Raw genomic sequence first — 25,500 nt, 5'->3', positions numbered from 1 at the left:
GTCCCCGGGAGGGCACACGCACTTCCTCAGTCCAAGTGGATGTCTACTTACAACACTGAGAAGTGTGACTACTGACACTCAAAACAGACTGTGATGGTACACATTAGATTTTGGTAATGTTTGTTTAAGGCACATATTACTCAGAACCTGTATGTTAAATAAAGTATTATTGGTATATTTGCAATGAAGTAAGTATAGTTCTGCCTACTTAAATAGGCTGCTTTTTCTATTTTTGAGTATATATCCCATCATTAAAAAATTGGAAGAACTCTGCCTGTCTAAATACATCCACTGGACGTACTTTGGTATGCTCTTTTCCTGTCTTAAGTCAATGATATTTTTGTGGGTGTCAGTCTCAGTCTACCCAGCAAGTGTTTATTTTTTATCTTGAAGGAAAATTTGAGAATGGTGTTGCAGAAGGAATGGTGGATCCTAATTTAAACCCCATTTCAGCCTTTCGACTTTCAGTTATTCAGAATTCTGCTGTTTGGGCCATTCTTGACGAGGTAAGCTAATATATTAAATCATTTTTATCTACATGTTGATTTTCTGTTTCTTTTTATTATGAAACTAAGAATTTACAGCTTCATCATACTTCTCACTATTTTCTATTTCAGATTCATATTAAAAAAGTCACCAACTGATCGTTTTCTAAGAAACCAATACATAGTCTCCTGTGAATTTGTTAAGAGTCAAGCATGTACCATTTCTTTTTACTTGAACACTACCTCTTGTGAGATCTACTGTAGATAATACGATTGCCATGTCCACTCAGAAGGTGAATCTCCCATGGATAATTGTATTCATTTGAACCTAAGCTGTCCTCCAATTTTAACTTGACTCAAATATTTTACAATTATAACAGCCTGTTAATATGACTTGTACTATTTTGGTATTATACTAATACATAAGAGTTGTACATATTGTTACATTCCTTAAATTTGAGAAAAATTAATGTTAAATACATTTTATGAAGGGGGTACTTTTGAAGTTCATTTATTTTACTATGATAGACCCTCTTTTATAGATTATCAGGGATTATATATATATATAAATATACATAAAAATGTTATGGAGTTAATTTATTGGAAACTTAAGAAGTACATATTTTTGTGCAGTAAAATTTTGAATCAATACTTTTTTTGAAGACCAGTTACTTTGCTTTTTTAAGTTCTTTCTATATTTTTCTTTGGAAATGCAAACATTACAAATTAATGCCATTTTCCAATTGCACTGCCATTTAAGAATGATTCTAGATTCACTTCCTAACTGAAGTACTTTTAATAAATCAGTGATTCTGAACAAAATATTTTCAGAAGCACTTATCATTCCTTAAAACCAAGATTTTAAAGACCAGCCTCCTTCTCTTGAGGATTATTTCACTGTACTCTGCATGGCGTATAGGCACAGAAGATAGTCTGGTGAATTCCAGTGTGCAGGCACAATGCATTCAACCTAAGTTATCAGATTTTCCTCTGTTCTGTAAAATGACAAATTCTAATTTCCTTTTTAGTCTTTGTCTTTTACCGGTTAGATGCATTATCTCGTTTCCTTCTTCATATCTGCACTCATTTTATGAGTTCTGACAAAACGTTAAAACTGGTTACTGCTATTGTATGAATCATAAGTTAATGTATAATTTTAAAGAAAAACAAAATTGTGATACTGGGTTTTGGTGAAAGGTATTTTAACAGTTGTATGCCTTACCAGAAGAACTTATTCCATTGCATTATGAATTTATAAAAAAATCTCATGTTCAAAAGGAGTATTTATTACTCTTAAACATGATGCAATTCCAAATAACAAAACTGTTATAAGCAAAGATTATTTACCACAGCAATCAGTTCTCTTCAGAAGAGTTTTTTAATTTTTAAAAATTATGAATTACCAACATGAGGCTTCCCAAACTGTAAGCTTTGCCACTTTGTGTGTCTCGGGTGGGGTTGTGTAGCCGAGGTCCAGGGCAGCCAGAGTTCCAGCCTGGAGGGGCTTCCTCTGGTTACCCAGGGTGCTGAGCAGAGGGCGGCAGGCAGCACCTTCCCTGCAGTATTAGGAGTGAAGACTGGGAGACTGATAAAAAAAAATAGTAGTTATTTCCATCACTCCTTATTGTAATCACTTTTAGTCACTTTACCTGATTAAAAACTCACATTGCCAAAAATGATTTTTATGTTAAACTCTAGTTTAAATTTTCAGTTGGGGGTTTTAATTTATTCTCATTTTCTTTTTTTCTTTTGCTTTTCATTTTCCTATCAAATTTCTTTGGTCCAGTGCCCAAAAGCAAATTTCACTTCAAGAGAAATAGCCTTTTGTTATACATTTTTGGCAATAGCATAGCATGCTAAATTACATCTAAAACAACTGAATAACAGAAGATAAACTCTCTGGAGTGGGTTTAGAGGGGTCCCCTGGCTTTCTTGCTTCCTGAGTTGCCAACTCTGGATCAGGAAGACTCTTTTCCTGGAGGTGGTGTTATTTTTATATTCTGAGCTGGTCCGAAGTATGAAAGAATGGTAAAGAGTAGTATTTTAAATGATGTTGCAATGAGGAAAAAAAAAAGCTGCCTTTCTGTAGAAGACAGATAATCAGTATACTTAGTATTGCAGGACCTGTTTTTTGTTAAACCAAAACCTTTGTAGTTCATCATCTAGGACAGCTAAATTTCCATATATGTGCCAACCAAATTTTTATCATTTAAAAATGTTTTCTAAAATACCTCTCTGCTTCTAAGCCATTAATTTTGCTAATGGAAATTTTGGTTCATCCATTGATTTTTGTGCTCATTTTTACAATATTGACATAGGCTTTTATATATGTAAGAAAATCAGAGCTAAAGAAAATGAGAGGCTAACATTGTCAAAAGGCCGGAAATTTGAATCATAACCATACTATGACTCAAATCCTTTTCCTTTTCTTTTGTAGAAAAAGGAAACTTTTCCAAGCAATGTAGTATTTATGGTGTATAAAATTTCAGTTTAACTTTGATAGTTGTGAAATTTTAAGTTATCAGTTTTAACAATTACATCCTGGTAACGAGTATGCTTACTTTATTTCTTTAATGCACGGGAACACAAAATGAAGAATACCACAGAACTATCTTTTTAAAAATAAAGTTAGGGTATTGTTACATGTATCTGTATCATAATACATATATATAAACTCTTTTTACCTGAAACATTCACTTCACCAACTTGGGCACTCACACGATGATTTTCAAAGGAACAAACAAGAAAAGAAGAACTGGTATTCCAGATTGTGTTTGGGCTGAGAGCTTAGAAGACATTGCTCAAGAAAGTCATCTGAATGCTGAATGGAAAGCTCTGTGCAAAGTACCATTCCCACTGTTAATAACGCAGTAAATATGTAAAGAATATGAAAATTTTAGTGGTGCTAAAGTTGTCCTAAAGTCCTGTTTGTCTGCCACGGGGAAGATGTAACACTGGAAGTTGGGGGAGCTGGTATCACTTGCTCCTAATTGTTTCTGTATTCGTGATTAGCAAATCAAAGGTTCAGAATATAAGTTTGATTAGCGTCCCAGTATTTAATTTGAAATGAGTTTGCTGAAATTTGGTGAGAATACCTTTGGAAGATATATTCTCTGAACCTTAAAAATGGCTGTGATCACCAGTACCATATGAAGCACTGCCAGCAGATGTTTTCATTTCAGTATATGACAGAAATGTTTTCTAAGAAACATATAGAAATCAGCTGATTAAGCATAATGGTTGTTCCATTTATGGAATGAAAAAGTGTGTCTCATTCAGAACACTTCATTTGGAAAAGCTGTCTTTGCATTTGGGGATGTTTTGGAAAGTATCCATTGAAGCAGCTGTTTCTTTGCTGATTTACCTTTTCTTCTTAAATGTCTTCTGCTTACTTTCCTGAAAATGTCTCCATTGGCTGAATGGTTAATATCTGTAGTATGTTTAAGGTACTTGTTGGAGTTTTAAAGGAAGGTTATTTTCAAGTTTGCTGCTATAATTAAACACCTGATTAACTGGGCCTGCTGCCCGTGCCTTCCATCACTGTTTCTCGTGCCACAGCTGCTGTTCATGTGTATTTGAAATAAAGAGGCTTAAAAAGCCATTCTAAATTCAAGATTCCTTCTAATAAAAAATAGGTGAAACTTAATCGGTATTGTTTTTTTATTACTAATCTTGTTTAATTAAGTGATATAATAATTGCTCTCTTTTCAAAAGGACTCCTCAATTTGGGTTTTTGGAAAGTTTTTACAGAAAAATAAAGCCTTACCATTAAGACAGTGATTTTCACTATTATTCAGGTGTTTAATCTGTCCCAAATACTATGCAGTTTCCCACACAAGAGCAGCCACCACACCCACTTCAGTCTAACGTTTTGTTTGGGGCATAAAATATGCTGTTAAGGACGTTACAGGGAGAGGTGGCCTTTGAGGCTCGGACTGGGACCATGTGGTCCATATAAATATCTGAAGCTCGTCAGAGACGAGGCTGACCACCTTGTCTGCAACAGGCAGGGAGAAGCATGATTAGTGCCACTCCAAAGAATGCTCAATTCGTATTCAAGTTTCACATTTTATTTACCCCAGGCCCTTAGTTCCTTGTATGTCATTCCTGCATGTGTAAATATTAGAATCCATAAAGTAGATGCTTAGCTTGAAAAATATTTATTACAGAAATGTATATTTCATTAGTTTTAAGGAATGTAATAACATACTTCTTAAATTTGCAAACTTTTTACACCTTTAAGATACCTACAATGATTTATTTACAAATTTTACAAGAGATTTCCACCATTTTACCAATACTGCAGGCATAGGTAAGATTTAAATATCCTCAATTTTTTTCTTTTCACTTCACTCGGTACTTGTAGAAAGAACACAGCATTTGGGTAAAGTTCCATCCAAGGGCCAGTGACAGTCCGTAGAGCAGAATGAGAGGCGCAAATGGATAGAGAAGAATTACTGTGTTTCTCAAAAATGGCAATGCTAGGAAAGAAACAAGTTCATTAAAAAGGATCACTGATATGACTAATAAACATTCTGAGAGACAATTCTAACTACATTTGGACCTACAAAGAAAATCGTATTTGAATCAGTAAGATGATGCTACATATAGCCAGAAGTTAACTACTCTTAAGGGTTGCTTCCTTTTTCTCCTTTAAGGCTCTGAAGAAACCAAGAAAAGGGATTATTTTAGCACAAAGCTGAGTGAGAAGCAAATCCAGGACTAAGAAATGTTTAGAGTGAGGCACAAACATCCAAAGTATCAATAAAGTAAATGTTGAATTTAAACCTGTGGCTGCTTCAGAAGTCTCCATCTTAAAGTACCAACAAAGGGTTGTTACTCTTGGAAAAAACTTTGTGCCATTTAAGATTTCCCCCTGTAAAAAGCATCACATTCCCACTTCGAGGTGAGATCTCCACTAGTATTCAAGTCTTAGAAAAGAACTGAAACTTTAAAATATTAAATCCAGCCCCATGTATCCAAGTTTCTTTCTTGCTTATTGCTTAATTAGTGGGACCCTACGCCATGCATTCTAACCTAAATATTTCTCATGCAGGAAGTTACCAAACTGGAACCAAACTATACTCCCAAAGTGCTTGCTCTGAACTTTAGGGAGTTAGTAGGAGAGTTCTCAAAAATTTACTTAGAGAAACCGCAGCGTTACACTGTTCTAATCCCAATTTAAAACTCTTGAAATATGTAAAATTTTTAAGAAATCTGAATAGAAAACATTACAAGCTTCTTCCTAGGACTAGAGAAAGTACTCCCAAATGCCCCAAAGAAGACATATGATCTGAGAGGCAGTAAGTGATTCCTGGCAAACCAATCTTATATGGAGGGATACAGTGGGAAATGATCTCTGACCAGGGGGGCCAGTCATAGGGAACAGTGTTTCTATTTACAGTAAAGTCCCAATTATACAAAATAAGACTAGAAGGGCTAAAAAAAAATGCTAAGAAATAAAAAGTAAGATCTCTAAATTTTATTTACCTCTATTTAACAGAGAACATTTCTTAATATGAATAAATAATAATTTAAGTATGTCTCTCATTCATATTAAGAAAAATAAACTTTTAGCAGGATTTAACAATGAATCTGCCAATATGCTCTGAGGTCAGGAAGAGAAAATAGTCTGATCTTCTCTGATCATCTATGTAACCATACCATGATAACAATAAAAAATGAGGCAAAGTATGATTCAAAAAGGTTTTAAACAGACTTAAGTTCATATAGCTACAAACCCACACATCTGACCACCCCTCTGCTCACTCTACCCAGTACTGGTTCCTGAAAGGAAAAGGAAAATACTTATTTTCCTGTAAGTTCTTGGAGTAAGAACTTCCTTCAAGGAACTTAGAAATAACCAACATGGTTTAACATGGTTCCTTGAAAATGTAAAATTTTTCTGCCACTTTCTAGCTACGTGACCACCGCAAGTTACAATCTCTTTGTAGTACAGTTTCCTCATTTGAAAAATGGGGATAATAAACCTTTATCATATAATTATTCTGAAGATTAAATGAGATAATTCATCTGAAATACTTGGGACAGTGCCTTAAGTGCACGACAAGCAGAGTTATTAGTATAAATAGTACAATCAACTAAAAAACATTTTTATTTAATTACTTACCACTGTATCCAAGGAAGGTTACATAGATATAATAGCCAACTGCAATCAACCATAAGGTATTTCCAACTAAATATCCAATAAATGTGTCTGTTAAGATAACATCTGCCAGAAAAGAAGCACACAATGAGTGTCTTTACCAGTACATACACTGAAGACTTTCTGATGATGGTGTGAGAACTGCTACTTACGGTTGATGAAAAACAGCTGGATAAAATGTAAAATGACCAGGAGTGGATAGAAAGCGTTCAGATGCACGTCGAAGGCATAGCCCCACTCCACGTCGTGGTCTCTGCCCTGTGGTTTCACCAAGTGTTTGTTGGAGATGAACCTGAAGAGCAAAATTTAAGTTTCTTTCATAATACAAATAAAATTAATTCCATAAATATTTACTGACTACCTTCCATGCGCTCAGCACTATTCTACGTACCAAAGACTGCACAGTAAACTGCAAACAAAAAGCCCTGCCTTCAGTCTAGTGGGAGAAAACTAAAAATAATACAAATAAATTAACCAAACATGTCAGATGGTAGTATGGAGGCAAAAAGGCAGCAAAGGAGGACAGAAAATACAAAATTGAGAAACAATTTTAAAGAAGCTGGTCACAAGAAGTAACACTAGGGAAAGGCCCGAGCGCGGTGACGGGAATTATCTGGGGAAAAGCCTTGGAGAGCGGTCCAGGCACAAAGGCTCAGCCCTGGGAGGTACCTGGTGTGTGTGAAAAGCGGCAGGAGACCAGTGTGCCTGGAATAGGGAGGAAGAGCAGCAGGAAATTAAACCAGAAAAGAAACAAGGAGCCAGACCTCAGAGGCCGTTTTAAGGCCTTTGGCTTTGATTCTACTGTGAAATGGGAAGCCACTGTGGAGAGCTGAGACGGGCTGGACTGTGTGGTAAGAGCTGAGACGGGCTGGACTGTGTGGTAGGACCCTTCTGGTTGCTGATCTGAGAACAGAAGGTAGAAGACGAGAGGAAGCAGAGAGACCAGTAAGAAGGCGGCTTCGCGTTAAAAGACGAACCAGTGGGAGCAGCGGATGTGGTGAGCTACGGGATGTACTGTAGATGGAAGGCAAAGCAGCCTTCAGTCCAAGGCTGAAGGATTGGATGTGAGGAATAGGGGGAAAAGAAAGAGTCAAAGACGACTGCAGAGTTTTTGCCTGGAGCAAATGGAAGGATGGAGCTGCTATTAGCCGAGGCAGGCATGGCTGCTGGAACAGTGGTTTGCAGGCAGGAAGGAGAGTGCAGAATCTGTTAACAATGAAGATGCCTCAGTGTGGAGTAAAAAGTTGTATATACAAGTCTAGAGACTGGAGGAAAGGTCCAAACGAGATAGAAGCTCGTCAGTGTACAGATCCTATTTAAAACCAGGAGCCAGACTGAGATAACCATTAAGAAGGAGGCCAGAGAACAGGTCAGAGATCTAAGACCTGGGCCACCCCCCACCCCATTGAAACGTTAGGGAAATAAGGAAGAACCAGGAAGAAAAGTGTGGCCAGTGACATATCTAGGCATAAGGACATCTATCAAGCTTATGTCACTTTTCCATAGCATTGTTACTGTTCAGTTAAATGAAGAATGAAAGAAAAGTAAAATACTCAGGTAAGAGGAAAAAAAAATTTCATGTGTACTACAAACACATTTGTGAAAATTCAATGTACTTATATGTATTATTTCATGACAAGGATATAGTTAAGAAAATGTTATTCACATAGTGGAAATAAAAAGAATAAAGAAATAAAGGGAGAACATGGTACAATACTAATAAGACAGTCCAGCATTTAGTTTTCTGAAAATGTCAAAAAAAAACAATCACTGCTTCACTTGAATGAGCTAGAACTTAACCTTAAACATCCTTCCTTTTAGCCAAGCACATGTCCCATTAAAACTTGATGGAATAAGCGTCTAGCTCACTACCAGAGACAATGCCCATTCTGTGGTCATCCTGTCACTGCTATCCCTCAGTCCTCAGGCATTCCTTCCAAGAGAATTCAAAGGCAACTATGCTTCTCACCTCCCACCCCCATATTCACAAGGCCTCACGTCTTCAGCATGGCCCAGACTTGTTTCTAGGTTCAGGAGACACTGTCCCAATGTCTACTGAACCTTTATTTCCATTAAATATTCAATAAGGAACCTGAACTCAACACAGCCAACCTGAAATTTTTCACATGCACTTGCCACCTACTCAGTCCCCTAAGCCAAAAACTCGTAGACCATCCCAAAAGAGGTGTGGCCTTCTCTACTTCTCGGGCTCTCACATCCAGTTAACACAGGAAGCTCTGCGAGCCATCCTTCTCCTATTTCTGTTATCACTACACTATGTCCGGCCTCCACATCTCCTACACAGACACCTGCAACCGCTTCCAGCCTTGCCCACTTCTGCAATTCCTCCTCCTCTGTCCCCACAGAAAAGAGTTTTCCTAAAATGTGACTCTAATATGGTTTCCTTATTTCAAAGCTTTCAACAAGGCCTTCATCTCTCTCCCCAAAACAGCAACCTATAAGATAGAGCCCAGTTTTTCCTCGGAATTGCACTAAGGCCGATTTCTCCAGTCACCTCTCTTCCCCAGCCACTCAGTGACCCCCTATGCCTCCATACCTTGCTGGCTGTGCCACGATTTGAAGTTTCTGCACTAGCAATTCCCAGGACCAGGAATCAACTACCTCCTACTTCCCCAAACACCCCTTATGCTGATTCCTAAGATGCTTCTGGGATGATCAAAATTACACGTATAACCATTCCTATTTGTAGTTCCTCACACAATTCACAAAGCTATGTAGGTGCTCAAAAATAACCTGGGTGAGCCCTTTTCTATGTACCTCAAACTACAGTGCAGACTCCTGCTAAAGACAATAAACTCCAGGATGGCATGGTGTGTCTGGGACCCTCCAGAGTGACTGTGTTCATGGCAGAATTCTTTTATTGATTGATTGAATTTTTTTTTTTGCACAGGCAGCCACTGGGAATTGAACCCAGGTCTCTGGCACAGCAGGTGAGAACTCTGCCTGTTGAGCCACCATGGCCTACCCTTTCAAAAACCCTTAGTTTTTGAAAGCCTTATTTATTGAAATTTTTTCATATACCAAGTATCTTTTATGGATATTCTGATAATGAATAAGTGACTTAAGTTAGTTAGTAGTATTAATTTTAAGCCAGATTCTAGAATTTTTTTCTTAACAGCACAGCATTTATTGACTATGTAGTGCATACAAAACCTGTTCTATACTAGCCAGAAATTACGAAGGAAAGTCAAAGGTTGCCATTATCAGAGGTTAGTCTCAGAGTTATGTTTAAAATAATGGCTACCATTTACTGAGCATATACTAGGTGCCACATGCTTTTCAAATCAATTTTCTCAAACCCCAAAAAAGTAGATATTAGGTCCAGTTTTCGAAAGAAGAAATGGGGACTAAGTCACACAGTCAGTGAATGACAGAGCTGGCGTTTGAACCCAGGCCTCCGATACAGTTCTCTCACTCCATACATCCCTGGGCCTCTTATGAAATCACCTGTCCCTTCATCAAGCACAAGCAACCAAAAAGGAGCACTTTATCTGTAAGAGAAGTGAAAAACCAAACACTAGATTTATACACAGTACACCACTGGTAAACTAACCAACCCCAAGCAAAGACTGAGAATCCTTTCAGTAAAACATCGATGTGTGTGTGAGTGTGTGTGTTTTATTCTCAGTAGGCGGAAAACAGAAGTTTCATTTTTTTTAAACTTCACATTTTCAAGTGTGCTTAATTTAGTATCAAAGATTCAAGTTAAGATTCCATGGAATAACTCTCCTGATGGTATACCTCTATAGGTAGTCTCCACTGATAAATGCAGCAGAAGACTGTCCTATCATCAAATGACTTATGCAAAATTTGCTAAATGTGTATTGTTGCAAAATTGGAGATTCAGTCTACCATAATGATTATTTTAATTCAATTATTTTCCCCACTTTTACAATATAGAGCATTCCTTATTTTTTGACAGAGGCACTGACACCCAATTGATTCTTCCAATAAATCACTCTTAATTTCAATTTCCATCAACTACTGTATATCTCAAGAAGTGAATGGAGGTTCTAAAGCAGTGTCTGAAAAAAAGCAGTTACTGTACTTACCACATTAAAGTTGATATTAGAAGACCAACACCTACACAATCTATGAACACAACCCAAAGGAGAAGCTTTATCGTCTCAAAAAATCCCATGTCCAGCACAAAGCCAAATCCTATTGTGGACACTGAAAGAAAGATTTACAAGATTCATTCAGACACTTTGCCAGGTTTAGGGATACAGGGTAGCCCTTGCCTTGCAAAGGCCCTCAGTCTAGTGGGGGAGGAGAGATGTGTAAACAAAACTCTGAAGAAGTAGGATATACAATGCTGGAGAAAAGCTTTCCACCCACGAACACAGAATGGCCACTGGAGTATTTCAAGCATCCCGTGGAGGGTCCTTGCCTGACCAGTTCACCGTGGCAGCCCCAGCATTTTGAACAGCTCCAGTACAGAGAAGGAACTCACATATTTTAACCTCACTTAAAGAGAAAATAGCTTTAGATACTTCAACACCCTAACGGTGGTTAGGACTCTTCCACCACACTACTGGAGTAAAAATAGTTTCTTAAGATCACATCAGTAATTCCAGAACTCTCATTCGGGTCTGCCTAATTGTGAAATGCAATTTCCAATCTTGATATTCTTTTTCACGGTAAGCTGGTATTTGGGTATAGTTTATTTATCATGGTAGTTAGAAGGCATGGAGTCACTCTGTCTTTGCTTGTCAAGGTTCTGAGGTGAAACTTTATTCTGGGACCTCCAGAACCAAGAAGAATATAACCTTTCCTGAGAGATGTTGGAGGCTTCAGAAAGAAGGAAGAAACAGCTTCAAATATTTCCAAATTCTGACCCATAAGCCATCAATTACAAAAGATTCTCTGAATGCAAGCCCAATCTTAAATGCGCGATGTTTTCAACCCTATTGCAGGTAAATTAACACTTACCACAGAGCCAGATGCTCAACAGAACCAAGAAAGCAGGGTCGTCTCTGGCCCACTGATCCTTGGTCTGCTTCCGATAATGGAAGTTTCTGTAAACCCTCTGTGGGGAGGTGAACAGGTAGAGCATCTGCCAGGCAGCAAACTCAAAGTCCATCTGCCGAAACCGAAAAAGCCTTCTCAAGTACTTGTAGCGCTTTGCTCCAGCCGTGTGTCTTGCAGCATCCCTGGAACTCAAGGCTCCATTCCCCTGCAGCTGGGAATGCACTGAAGTACTTGGCAACATCTTCCTAGACAGAAAAAAAATTTCTTTTACAAGTCCTCTGAAGAAAAGTCTGGCTACTTACACCCTTTTCCCTAGTTATTTAGCAGGGAGGTCAGTATACTTTTCATCTCCAACCCCTGAGCACGGCGAGGGGTCAAAAGCCAACAGAGGCGGTTGTGGCTCCTGCTTGGGGCTTGCGAACTGCGGCCTGCACGCAGGCAGGGGGGCACGCGGTCCGAGGTCAGCAGGGACAGGTCGTCCAGGTCCGAGGGTCTCACACACTTCGCCTCACTCAATCCTCGGACAGCCCGAGAGGGAGCGGCTCCTCTCACAGGGCGGGAAGCGGGCACTGCCTGGGAAGTGCCCGACTCCCCCGGTTTCACAGCCGTAGTGAGAGCAAAGATTAATTCAGGCAGGCTGGCTCCGAACTGCGGGCTTAGAGCCACCAAGCCTTGAAGGAAAAGCCTTTGTGTGCACTGACTAGAAAACAACCTACCGAAGCCGCGAGCTAAACGGCCTACGCACACAGATCCATCAGCGTTTGGCCAACAAGGTCCCCTCTGACCCGAATGCGGTAAAAACAAAGCAAGGCGCAAATCCCTCGTGCACGAGTCCGTGAAGCAATGACAGCGGGGTCGGCGGTCGGGGCAGCCAGAGGCCCGGGGCGCGCAGGCCACCGCCCGGTCCCCACGCCCGCGCAGCCCCGTCCCCACCTCCACCGCGCAGCCCGGGGCCGCGGGCAGGGCTGCCGGACAGCACTCAACTACAGGACGCCAGTCAAATGGGGACGGGAGGTAAACAAGCGGCACACCACACTTCGGACGTGCTCAGGCTGAAAAACGATCTGTCTGGAATTCGAATTTAACTGGGCGTCCTTTCCGGTATATGCAGCTCCACCCGCGGGCCGAGGGGCCGGCCCTGGGGCTTGGCCACTCCCGGGCCGCGAGCGACCCTCGGGCCTCACCTGGAGCCGCGCCGCGGCCTCGGCCCGGGTCCCGGCTACCTCCGCACGGCCACCGCTGCCTTTCCTTCGCGCAGGGCAGCCGGGGCTCCGGACGCGCTCACGTCACCCGGACCCTCTTCCGTCGCGCGTGCGGCCTCTCGCGCCCCGTAGTTCCCCCGGCCCGACCCCTCGAGCCGCCGGAAGTGGTTGGTGCCGACTTCCGGCTCCGTCCGCCGCGGGCGCCGTAGGTGCGGTCTCCAGCGGTTTGAGGCCGAAGCGGTCCGAGGCACTGAGTATGCCCCGATATTATGAGGACAAGCCGGAGGGCGGTGCGTGCGCGGGCGTGAAGGAGGACCTCGGCGCCTGTCTGCTGCGCTCGGACTGTGTGCTCCAGGTAGCGCGGCCGGCCCTGGGCGCGCGGGGTGGTCCTTGCGTCTGAAACCGAGGGGTAGGCCCTGGCGCAGGTCCCCGGGCGGCCCGCGGTGTGGCGGCGAGAGACGGGACTTAGAGTTAGTAGTCCTGGGTGTAGCTCACAGCTCCAGTTTAACGAACCAGCAAACCCACTGACCCTTCGGAGCAGGGTGTCGGGATTTTGTGCGAATTTATTTCGGTTCAGGGAGCATTTATTGACTGCTGACAGTCTATTAGGTTCTAGACGAAGGAAAACAGGAAATTTGACTCAGTGGGATGAATTATTTTAGAGAATTCATTACATCTGCTACATATTATTGGCTAGTGTTTTCGCCGTTCTCTGTTCGTTGTGACTGAACGTATGCTGTATTTACCTTGTTTTGGTTTGCATTTGTTTCTGGGCTTCAGTTCTATACTTTCCGTATTATGGGCGCTTTGTGTCTTGCTTCCTTCCCCTACGCGTGCCCCCCACCATAGACACAGTTGTCTCAGGGCCTAATCAGAATGCAGTGATTTTCAGAGTTGACCTGGGACCTGGGTTCGGGTTTAGAGCCCAAGTAAAGCACAAGTGCCTTTTCCGATTCCATGGGCCTGGTGAGAAAGGCAATTATTTTTGCCATTTGGGAATGTAATTTCAGAAAGTTGGTCACATTTAGAAGAGAAGACAACTACCTAAGAATAGTTATCTATCATGAGGCTAGATCAGCACTTCCACTGAGTGAGGATTTATGTTTTGCTTAATGAACTTAGTAGTCACCCAGATTGGCCTCCCAGTGTTTGGTAAAATTTCAGATATGCCAAGATTAAGAGGTTACCTAGTCCATCTTCCTTTTACAGATAAGGAAACTGAGGTCTCTTCTTTTGTCTCCCCTCTTCAGAGCTCCAGTCTGCTGCTTTATTCTCTAGTTTCTGTATTCAGCCAGCTCCTACTAAAATGTCTTTTATGTGGCTGGCAGGTGCCAAACACTGGCGATATGATCAGTTACAGTCACTACCTACCTAAGCTTGGTCTGATGAAAGATACACAGAAAGGGCTACGTTCTTGTGATGAAGGCTGTGTATTTAGCAATTATTAGTTTAATGGATAGATTTAGGGGTAAAATGCCTTGGGACCCCAGTGGGAACAACTGATTTTGCTTGGAAACTTCTCAAAGGCCGTGACATTTGAGCTGGGTTTTTAAAGTTTGAGTAGGAATTTATCATGTAAAGGAGTAGAGGGTGTGGTAGGGGAGGGATAAATCTGAAAGAACAGCTTGGAAAGAGGCAGGGAGATGTGGGAGGGTCAGGACAAGCTAGTACCCTGTGGGGTCTAGAGTGTGGAAAGTGAAACAGAAGGCTTGAGAGGAAAGCTGGATGAGTTTGGGTATCAGCATGAGCACCTTGAATTTATATTGACGTTCAGTAGCAGGAACGCCATGGCAATGAGTAATTGAGGGAATAAAGTGCGCAGAGTTGGGCCAAGGAAAGAAACTGGAGGTATAGAGGGATTCTATGCAAGGATGATACCAAGTTGGTTTTTGCAATGTTTGATTCATTTCTTTAGAAGACATTATCGAATGCCAAACTCTTTTTCAGAGAATTTTAGATTAATGGGATATGGTCTCTTCTATATTGAAATTGGATCTCTGAAAAACTGTAGGCAGACAGTAACCAGGACACCTGGCTCAAACTTTGCTTTCCTCATTGAATATGTGGCCTTGCTGATGCCAGGCTGTTCAAGAACTAGAAGAACCTGATGTTTTAAACAGTTGCTTAAATGGAAGTGTTAAATTCATTTTGAATGGAGTCTTCAACTGGAATATAAAAGGGCCATAGGGAGACAAAACATTGAGCTTTCCAGGTCCAGAACAGTGCCCCACCTTCATGGATGGTGTCGCGGATGGTCTGGCAGCTGCAGACTGCCACTGTTCACTAGGGACTCTGAAGACCACGGGAAGTGCTGCTGGGATCTGTGCCTGCTCTGTATAGCCACCTCTAATCCATTTATTAGATTTTGATTCCTTAGCTTATTGAGTAAAGAAGTTAATTGATCTTATGGCAGTCTCTTCTTGCTAATTTGCAAGTCATTTGAATTGCTGCAGTACCTCATTTGGGGAGGAATGGAACATACCTGATTATTTGGTTCTAGGTTTTGTTATTGGAGGTAGTTAAGGAATATATGGAGATGGGGTGGGAAAGATGACGAATTAACATTTCTGTTATGTTTGAGATATCCAGATAGAGTTTTCCACCAGGCAGTCGGCAAAATAGGCAGAGAGTTGTGAAAAAGGTAACTTCTTAGATAAAGTTTGGAGAGACAGCAGCTTATAGGTTCTAGCGTTCAGTCTTTGTCTGCAGGCATCACAATCCCCTCCACAGCATCTCGTTACAGAGTTTAGAGACGAATGTAAGTGTTTTTGAGAATCATTGAAAGTGAGATCAAGAACCCAGGTAGATATTCAAAGATAAGTGATTGAGAACAGATTGTTTGAGCAGAATACCACAGAGATGGTACCCTGTAGCTTTTTCACAGTAAAAACTAGGAGGGAGAGAGTGGCGTTTGGGGGAGGCCTTGCTCTGTGGGGGTAAAAGTCGAAATCTGCTTAAGGGGAAATCCCTGATTACATAAAGAAAGTGAAATTTGTGTTACATTTCTCCTGAACATTTTTTAGCATGAACGTACTAGATATTTCTATTATACATACAGTATTCTAGCATGCCTTATTGGCATCAAAATAGAATTCAGTGTTAACACTAAAAATGCTCTTACTTTAGAACTCTTCATCCTGGCTGCTTATGCTTTCTAAAGTCATACTGAAAGGGATTGTTTCTATTCTCCCATAAAGTTGCTTGACTTATTTTTTTTTAACTTTTTTATATTGTATAATATACCTACAAAGCAAAGAAATAAAAAAGCAAGTTTTCAAAGCACTCTTCAACAAGTTGTTACAGGACGGATCCCAGAGTTTGTTATGGGCTACCATACGATCCTCTCAGATTTTTCCTTCTAGCTACCCCAGAATAGAGGAGGCTAGAAGGCATAAATATTTTTTTATCATCACAATCGGCTTTTTTGCGTGTGTGAAAAATAGCAAATATACAAAAAAGTAATAAATTTCAAAGCACAGGAACACAGTTAGTTGTAGAACATATTTCAGAGTTTGACATGGGTTCCAATTCCACAACTTTAGGTTTTTACTTCTAGCTGCTCTAAGATACTGGAGACCAAATGAGATAGAAATTCAATGATTCAACAATCATATTCATTTGTTAAATCCTATCTTCTCTGTATAACTCTACTATCACCTTTGATCTTTCCTTCCTTCTCTTCATGGGTGGTTGGACTATGGGTATTCCAACTTTCTCATGTTGGAAGGGGCTGTCAGTAACATGAGGTAGGGAGATGTAACTATCTGATGTTCTGGAGAGCCTGGGCCCTCTAGGTTTCAGGACTTATCTGGACCAGGGACCCATCTGGATTTGGTAGGTTTCTGGAAAGTTACACTAGTGCATGGAACCTTGTGCAATCTTATTATTGCCCTGGGTGTTCTTTAGGATTGGCTGGAATGGTCCTGGTTGGGGGTTGGCAGGTTATATAGGAAATAATGTCTAACTGAAGAGCAACCTCCAGAGTAGCCTCTGGACTCTATTTGAACGCTCTGTGCCACTGATACTTTGTTACACTTCTTTTCCCTCTTTTGGTCAGGATGAAGTTGTTGGTCTTAACAATACCAGGGCAGGATTCATCTCTGGGAGTCATCTCCCATATCACCAGGGAGACTTTCACCTCTGTGCTTGACTCATTTTACATTGAAATTTGAGTAGGAAGGTTTCATGATCTTCCTTTATATTGTCAAGCACTGAATAAGGCCAATATTCATAAACAGTATTTTTTTTTTACTTTTATTATTATTGAATAATAATAATGTAAGTGTGTGATTCTGTGAATTAGAGATCATAGTTTGATGCCATTACCAGATGATTTGAAAAACTGAAGTTTAGTATGCTTTTCCAGATGTTGATTTGTGTATTCCTATTACCAGGAAACCAAGCTCCTTGAGCCCCTTTCTCTGTCTCCTCTGACGTTTACCCACATCTTGTGATGGTACTTCTACTGTAAGTTAGCAGTTCCCTGTTTCTATCTTCTTTCCCATCTTGTCTTAAAAAGCTTTGCCTAAGTAAAATCATTACCCTCCCCCCTGTGTGGGATATGACATCCAGGGATGAACATCTCCCTGGCAATGTGGGACATGACTCTCAGGGATGAGCCTGGTCCTAGCACCATGGAATCAACAGTACCTTCCTGACCAAAGGGGGAATAGAAATGTTACAAAATACAGTATCAGTTGGCTAAGAGAGTTCAAGTAGAGTCAAGAGGCTATTCTGGAAGCTACTCTTATGCAAGCTTCAGCCACATATTGCTGATTGCCATGATTTGTCAAACCCCAACCAGCATCATTCCTGTTAAACCTAAATAACACGTGGGGCTCTATCTGAGATCCTATAAAAGTTGCCCACGCCAAGTTTACTTTTCAGAAACCTAAAACTTTCAGATGGTTCCTAGGTCAGGTAAGTCTTGAAACCCAGAAGTGCCAATCTCTCCAAGAGCTTCAGCCAGTTCTATCCCCCTACCCCATATTGTTGACACTTGTTTTTAATGTGTAAGAATGGCCATAAAAGCCCCTTTGGGGGAATAGCAAGAAAGGGGGAAAACTCAACTTCCCCAAGTGGAGAATTCTTGATATTCTCACAAGCAGTGGGGACAACCAAAGCAATAGGCGGACCCCTCAATCTGGGGAGTTGTTTATATGAAACTTAACCCCACAAAGGATAGGTCAAGCCTACTTAAAATTAGGCCTAAGAGTCACCCCGCAGAGAACCTCTTTTGTTGCTCAGATGTGGCCTCTCTCAGCCAACATGAAAAACAAACTCACTGCTCTCCCCCTCTCTACATGGGACATGACTCCCTGGGGTGTGGACCTTCCTGGCAACGTGGGACAGAAATCCTAGAATGAGCTGGGACTCAGCACCAAGGGACTGAGAAAACCTTCTCTACCGAAAGGGGAAAGAGAGAAATGAGACAAAATAAATTGTCAGTGGCTAAGAGATTGCAAACAGAGTCTAGAGGTTATCCTGGAGGTTATTCTTACGCATTATATAGAGATCACCTTTTTAGTTAGGGTGTAATGGAGAGGCTGGAGGGAACTGCCTGAAAATGTAGAGTTGTGTTCCAGTAGCCATGTTTCTTGAAGATGGTTGTATAATGATATAGCTTTCACAGTGTGACTGTGATTGTGAAAACCTTGTGTCATATGCTCCTTTTATCTACTGTATCGACAGATGAGTAAAACATATGGATTAAAAATAAATAACAAGGGGAGCAAATGTTAAAGTTAGTAGATTGAAATGCTAGTGATCAGTGAAAGGGAGGGGTAAGGGGTATGGTATGTATGAATTTTTTTGTTTTCTTATCATAATGATGAAAGTACAACTACGTGATGATGTTGTGAGTTATTGTTATATATCAGGAATGGAATGATCATATGGTGAGAATATTTGTGTTTGTATGTTATGTTGAATAAAGAAAGAATGTGCATAGCCCACATGTGCCGGTTTGAAAGTATTATGTACCCCAGAAAAGCCATGTTTTAATTCTAATCTAATCTTGTGGGAGCAGCCTTTTCTTTTAATCCTGATTTAATAATGTGGGCTGGAATCTTTTGATTGGATTATCTCTGCAGGGGTATGGCGTGCTGTTGTGGGTATTAATTTTTGATTAGATGGAGATGTGACTCCACCCATTACAGGTAGGTCTTGATTACTTTACTGGAGAACTTTAAAAGGAAACATTTTGGAGAAACCTCCGGAATAACAGAGCCTACAGAAACAAAGAAGCCTCAGAGCCGACAGAAACTTCACAGCAGAGCTGGCACAGATGTAGACTTGTGGAGAACAGAGACGCAGCTGTTTGGAGATGCTTGGAGCCCAGCAGACGTTGTAATGAAATGTTAAGCAAGCCAAATCCTGTACAGAGCCAAGAGAAGCCAAGAGCCAGCCCCAGAGAAGCAAAGTCAGGAACCCCCACAGGAATAGAGGCTGGACAGTATCAGTCTTTCTTGAATGAAGGTAACCTCTTATTGGTGCCGCAATTTGGACACTTTCACTTCCTTACACTGTAAACTTGTAACTTAATGAATTCCCTTTTTTAAAAGCCATTCCAGTTTTTGTATATCGCATTCCGGCAGTTAGCAAACTAATAGACCACATATCCCTAAAGATCAGGAGAAGGGTCAAAAGAAGAGGAGGAGTTATAACACAAGTTAGGATTTAACAAATGAGTATGATTACTGAATCGTTATATTGATATTTTTTTAGTGTCCAGTGTCTTGCAGCTAGAAGGAAAAACCTGAAATTGTGGAACTGTAACCCATGCCAGGCTTTGAAATCTGTTCTATAATTACTTGTTAGGATGTTTTTTTGAAATGTATTGCTTTTTTGTCTATATGTTATATTTCATAATAAAAAATTAAAAAAAGAAGTCTTGCCCAGGCAAGGAACAACTCCTATGTTTTTTTTTTTTTGAGGCTGTATGGCAGGGTTACATTTCATTATTTTTCCATGTGAGTATCCCATTATTGCAGAACTGTTTGTTCACTTTTTGTTTTGCTTGTTTCTTGGAAAGTGCATGGACTGGGACTCAAAGCCAGGTCTCTCGCATGGCACGCAAGAATTCTACCACTGAAACACGCTTGCAACCCCTATGTGTTTTTTAACCTTGTACTAAATTAATGTAGGTCTATTCTGAAAATTTTTTTTTTTCATAATTAGTTCTTGAGAAGGAAGATTTAGTTGCTAAATTAGTAGGCTGGGGTGTTTCACTGCAATTAAAATTTAATCTCTCTTTGAATTGTGAAATGTACTTCTATAGTTGCTCCCATGTATTCCGTTTATTTGGGTCTTTTTTTTTTAATTAAATTATGGCAGAAGATTTCAAAATCTTCCAACATAATAAGATATAGTATTGGAATTTTTATTCCATGGTCAACTTTAAAAAGACTACTATTAAGTTTTAGCTCTTACCTAGTTTTCCAGTTATTACTTAACCAAGTCTAATTTTTAACTGTTACAATTTAAAAAGCAAAGACATTTGTTGAGAGTCATAAATAAGCATTTGCTCTGTGGACTGTTCTGATAGCGTCTTGCCTTGATGGCAGAGTTGGGGGCTGTCTTGCCCGGTTTTCCTCTTGAAACCTCCTTTTGAGCTCTCACTGCTTACACTGGGGCCCAGGCAGATCTTCTGTCACAGGAATATGTGAATTCTGTCATTTCCCCCCATTCCTCTCCTAGTCTTTCCTCCCTGAGCTTCCCAGAATAAGAAAGTTGGCTAGCGAGGTGAGAGAAAAATGCGAGTAGAAAAACACAGTGATGTGTTGGAGGTAAAATTGCTTGAATGGTGACTGAGAACCTTCTAGAAGAAACCCCCCTGCTCTGCACTAAGGCCTGCCTGCTCTCCGGGGGAGCACACACTCACGTGCTCCCTCTGTCTTTCTCTCCCGCCCTCTCCTTTTCCCTCACACACACAGATACTCTTTGGAGAGCTCTTGGGGGTTAAAGTTTTAGTAACACTGAAGAAATCCTAGCACTACCCTCACCTATACTCTTCCCCTGACTTGCAACGAGATGAAAGTAATAGTTTCCAGATGTTCATAGAAACATTTTTAAAAAAGTATTCCATGAAAAGTTGTATTTTCAAGAATTCAAGAGCCCATGAATTTCATGGGCCCATGAAAAGGCCCATGTTATTTCATGAATTTTTTTCATCGTATCCTTTTTTTCCTTAAGCACCAACAGTCAGAATTAACTAAGAACTATTTCTTACGTAGTTTACTCTTTTTCTTTGCTTTTTAAAAAGAACTGTTTTCAGAAGAACAGTTATTTTGTACTTAGGAAATTTACCAGGTATTTATTATATATTTTATGTGTCACAGGAAGGAAAAACCCCTCGGCAATGTTTGAAGGAAGGCAACTGCAAAGCTTTGAAATATTCATTTTTTGAATGTAAAAGGTCAATGGTAAGTGTTAAAGACTTGAAAAAGCTTATAATAAAAATTAGCTATATGGAGTTAAATATGTGAGTGACTTCGTAGTCACTGTAGATTGCAGTGATATTGTTTGGAAAAAATGTAGACAGATTTTCTTAATCCAGTAATTATGATTGATGTAAGCACACAGCTAATATAATTGCCATCAGAAACTGGCAGTGTTTCCCACTTCTGCCACTGTGCCAAGAGCCGCTGACCTTTGTGCGTTTCTGAAAGCATGAGAATGAAGTCTGGGCAAGTAGAAGTTGATGAAAGTGGCCATTCAGCACTGTGAATCAGACCTTTTGGCAGTTCCTTATAGACCCCTAACCGGGAGGCCTGGGACAAAGCTCTCGTGCCTTCTGTGGGGGTACAACCAGGGGGAGATGGCAGTATCTGTGTAGGAGTTTGTGGAGTGGTGGGGCCTTGATGGATATTTCAAATCGCTGAGATTCCTGCACTGATGTTCTTTGAAAGACCGTAAAAGATCTTGAGAAATGGAAACTGAATAACGTTAAGCCTTCTCTTTGAGAAAGAAAAATATGAAATAAAAAATACGAGTAACGCTTTAAATAAAGAAAGTGATAGCTTGGACCTGAGCCTGCTTTTGTTTGTTTAGGAACTGCACTGCAAGTTCTTTCCCTTTTGTGAAAGGCAGGGCAAAGGGTACGGGATATTTATGATACAGGAGGCAAAGAACCTGGAGTATGTTTTCCAACCAACCAGATACAAGGAGGATGTAAAGTGAGATTAAATTTGGCATATTCTGTTACTTCCACAAGTGACAGATTTCTCTGCCATGTTTTCGTGTCACTTCTAGTTTAAAAAGTAAAGGGTATTCTTGCCTTCCCTCAGTTTTGTTACCCAAATAAAATATAAACCTTTAGATTTGTCAAGAATTTCAGAGCATATTTAGATAATTGAGAAGGCCTAAAGAATAGTATAGGAAATAATAATGAATTTTGAATGTGAATATGAATGTTGAAATCAAGATATAAACAATATTTAATCATATAAATGACTCTGAATTTATAATAAGCTCCCTATAATTTCCTGCCTAAAGCTCATTCTTTGATCTCCACATAACTATAAAAAGAACATTTAAAAAATTTTTCAGTTTTATTTTCTGCAGAAATGCATAACAGCCCTGAATAAAAAGTAAGTGCCTCTCACCATTTCTAAATGTAAATACAATGCAGAGTTTATACTAACACTTTGACTCCCGAAAGAACAATGTAGGGAATTTTCTTAAGAGACTAATAGATGCCTGAATTCTTTCTGCTAGATTAGTTTTCCAAAATGAGTGGAGTCATATACCACTTAACTAATGCAACTTCAGTTATACATGTTTCTCAAAATAAAACAAAAATAATTTTAAATTGTGCAAGTGATTTTACTTAATATTCCAAACAGTGAGTGTATGCCCCAGCGCGAAGATAAGATGGGAAGTTTGAATCTGCTTTTCCCACATAGTATGAGCACCTTACTATCCTGATTATAATTCTGGTACTTTAAGATAAGTTTTTAAACTTTCTTAGCTCCTTCATGTAGTGCTCAGATAAATAAATGTATCGGACTCATTGATAGAGTCTATTTCCAAAATAACTTGTTCCTAGAGAGTGATACTAACTTCGCAGTTTTGCCTTCTATACTGACTTAAGAACCTTCTACCTGCACAGTGAGGCTTAAGCCAGAATGTGCTGTCAGCCTGTGAGTAAGTAATTCACAAGGATTTTTAATCCCGAGTGACTATGTGTTATATAACATTTATCAGCTCTTTCTATCAGTTGGTCGTTATTTAAGAATCAAATACATTTGAATATTAACCTAAAAAAAACTTGTGTTAGAAGAACATAATAAGTGTAATTTGGATTAAGAGTAGACTTAATGTAATTAATTGAGAAGAAAAGCCTTGCTGATTGACCTTAAATGGAATTTCTGTTTTCAGTGTCATCTTTGTTTATAATTCTTTGCTTGGAAGCTTTGATAGTTGCTTTTTGGCTTTACCTGAAGACTGCTTTACTGCTCTTAGAGAATGACACCCTTTACTACAATTGTTTAATAAAGCAGAGTACAATATTTGATTTAACTGTATATTTATTTTCAGTTGGATACCAGATCAAGATTCAGAGGAAGAAAAGGATATTGATACTATTATGTTGAAAACACAGTGAAAAGAAGAATGGATTTTCTCTGGTCATTAATATAGAAAAGCTAAAATAGGAAACATACCATTTGCTGTATCTGGTTGGACCAGTTTTTCCCTCCATGAAAAATGGTAGAAAGTGGATGAGTTGTTTTTGAATATGTATAACATAAATAAAGATTATTTTCCTCTAAGTTACATTTAGAAGAAAAATTTAGTTAAACAGTGTGAAAATATAATAAATGTTTTGAGAATTGTTCTAAAGCACAAAGAGTGGAAAGATGTTAATGTCAAACTTTACTCTTCATTCAAATAGTATAATTTGTACATCTTTTGTGAATATTATGAAGGCAACTGGTATTACTGGTACAATAGATAACATGGACCCTGGTGAGAAACTATCTATTGGGAAAGTTTCTTTTCTTTTATTTAGCGAGTCCCAGTTTTACTCTAGTTTTACAGTAAATGGCTTAAGTCTTTGGAGAAGAAATGCTTCCTTTTCACTGAATCACTGAAATAAACAATTTGAAAATTTTAACATTATCTCATGAGTGTAGCTGGATATAGAGCCTGATTATTTTGAGCAAGGCTCTTTGCCTCCAACTCATGATGTTTTTTGCTTCATCATTTTCACTGTTCCCTGGCTTCATTTTCAAGCCAGCCCTTGATAGAAAAGATAAGAAGTGTCAGCCATAACTTTATATGCCTAAGATCTGAGATCCAAAAAAAAAAAAAAAATACATCTTTTTCCAGTGTCCCAAAGTCAAATCTTACAAAAGGATTCTGGACTTATCTGGATCACCTGCCCTTCCACTGGATCAATCCCTGTAGGAAAAGGAGTGGGGTCCTGTGGTCAGCCAGACCTGTGTCATACAGGCCTGTCCCTCTGGCACTGTAATTGATAACTTCCAGCAGAATCCTGTCGGATGAGGGATGAGAAGGATTTGGAGCAAGCAGAAACAGATGGTCACTGTAGAAAGCAAGGTGAAAAGGGTAAATGCTTGGAGAACTTTAGAATCATAGATATTACTTTATTCTGATCACTTGATATAACAGAGGACCAACTTTGAAACCAAGTTTCAAATTTTACATCAGTGTTGAAGAATAATGAACCTTAGCTTCTACATACTTCCACAGGTCACTGGAGTTAAACCAATCAGGGTGGTCTGTGGCTTGCTTGCTTGAATGGTTCACCTTAGCTGGTGAGGGTTCCACACCAGCCCTCTGTTGTACTACATTTCACTGGTAAACGGCAAAATATTTTTTTTCAGTAGCTGTTTTATACCTATTTAAATGCTGAAATTTTTATTAAAAGTTTTGATAAGAATCTAAAATATATTTTATAATACCTCATTTTATTAAGCAAGTTTTGAGATATAATTCACACATCATAAAATTCACCCTTTTAGCCAAAAGGGGACAAAGAAGTGTAACAAATAAGGTATCAGGCTGAGAGAATTCAAATAGTTGAGAGGCTACGCTGGAGGCTACTCTTATGCAAGCTTCAGTTCGACATTACTACCTATCAAAGTTTGCCTGAACCCCTACCAAAACCATTCCTGTCAACTCTAAAGAACACCTAGGGCTTTATGAAATCCTACAAAGGTTCCATGTACTACGGTAACTTTCCAGAAACCTACAACCTTCAGGTGGATTCCTGGACCAGATAAGTCCTGAAATGCATAGGGGCCAGCACTTCCAGAACAAACTAGCTCCATCCCTCATCTCTTATGATTGACAGCTCCTTCCAACATGAAAAAGAGTGGGCATAGCCCAAGTAACCCTAAAAAAGTGGGAGAAAGATGAAAGGAGATGGTGGAGTTATACAGAAAAGGTAGGGTTTAACAAATGACTATGATTACTGAATCATACCGATATTTCTTTCAGTCTCCAGTATCTTGGAGCAGCTAGTAGTAAAAAACCTGAAATTTTGGAATTGTAACCCATACTAAACTCTGAAATCTGATATACAAGTACTGCTGCAGTGTGCTTTGAAATTTACTGTATTTTGTAAATGCTATTTTTCAAAAAAAAGTCCGTTGTGATGATGAATGTACAGCTACAGGATGATACTGTG

The 25,500-nt window shown here is 39.7% G+C and overlaps 4 protein-coding genes across 22 annotated transcripts in view; 2 read left to right on the top strand and 2 right to left on the bottom strand.

Annotated features, from left to right (window-relative positions):
* Nucleotides 1-982, top strand: part of MGAT4A (alpha-1,3-mannosyl-glycoprotein 4-beta-N-acetylglucosaminyltransferase A) — a 139,188-nt gene extending 138,206 nt beyond the window's left edge. For all 10 annotated transcript variants that reach the window (XM_077133830.1, XM_077133825.1, XM_077133832.1 and 7 more), the window contains 2 exons: nucleotides 394-506; nucleotides 618-982. In XM_077133830.1, the coding sequence (XP_076989945.1) occupies nucleotides 394-506; nucleotides 618-644 (140 nt within the window). In that variant the 3' untranslated portion in view covers nucleotides 645-982. The remainder of the gene's footprint in view (nucleotides 1-393; nucleotides 507-617) is intronic.
* A 3,557-nt stretch (nucleotides 983-4,539) lies between these two features.
* On the bottom strand, nucleotides 4,540-13,003 carry UNC50 (unc-50 inner nuclear membrane RNA binding protein). Of its 3 annotated transcripts, none has more exons than XM_077133837.1 (6): nucleotides 12,828-13,003; nucleotides 11,605-11,884; nucleotides 10,725-10,845; nucleotides 6,804-6,943; nucleotides 6,616-6,717; nucleotides 4,540-4,966 (listed from the first exon to the last, which is right to left on the bottom strand). In XM_077133837.1, exons 2-6 carry the CDS (start codon nucleotides 11,882-11,884, stop codon nucleotides 4,830-4,832), a joined length of 780 nt encoding a protein of 259 aa, XP_076989952.1. In that variant the 5' UTR covers nucleotides 12,828-13,003; the 3' UTR covers nucleotides 4,540-4,829. The 3 variants fall into 3 exon arrangements, with proteins under 3 accessions (XP_076989952.1, XP_076989951.1, XP_076989950.1); XM_077133836.1 differs by lacking the exon at nucleotides 12,828-13,003 and adding an exon at nucleotides 12,360-12,515 and having other exon boundaries at nucleotides 11,605-11,888; XM_077133835.1 differs by having other exon boundaries at nucleotides 4,630-4,966; nucleotides 11,605-11,888; nucleotides 12,828-13,002.
* On the top strand, nucleotides 12,999-23,966 carry COA5 (cytochrome c oxidase assembly factor 5). The gene is made up of 3 exons (XM_077133838.1): nucleotides 12,999-13,200; nucleotides 21,185-21,268; nucleotides 23,385-23,966. Exons 1-3 carry the CDS (start codon nucleotides 13,102-13,104, stop codon nucleotides 23,424-23,426), a joined length of 225 nt encoding a protein of 74 aa, XP_076989953.1. The 5' UTR covers nucleotides 12,999-13,101; the 3' UTR covers nucleotides 23,427-23,966.
* INPP4A (inositol polyphosphate-4-phosphatase type I A) overlaps nucleotides 23,357-25,500 on the bottom strand; it is a 136,614-nt gene continuing 134,470 nt past the window's right edge. For 7 of the 8 annotated variants that reach the window (XR_013164145.1, XR_013164143.1, XR_013164144.1 and 4 more), the window contains one exon: nucleotides 24,279-24,393. Coding sequence is in view for 1 of the 8 variants with exons in the window: in XM_077133820.1 (XP_076989935.1) it covers nucleotides 24,222-24,393 (172 nt within the window). In the remaining 7 variants the exon portion in view is untranslated. Of the gene's footprint in view, nucleotides 24,394-25,500 lie in introns of all 8 variants that reach the window. The other variant, XM_077133820.1, reaches the window with a different exon arrangement.

This window comes from Tamandua tetradactyla, chromosome 17, assembly GCF_023851605.1.
Source record: "Tamandua tetradactyla isolate mTamTet1 chromosome 17, mTamTet1.pri, whole genome shotgun sequence".
Lineage (NCBI taxonomy): Eukaryota > Metazoa > Chordata > Mammalia > Pilosa > Myrmecophagidae > Tamandua > Tamandua tetradactyla.
The sequence above is the reverse complement of the archived record's forward strand: the minus strand, read 5'-3'. Positions and strand labels throughout refer to the sequence as shown.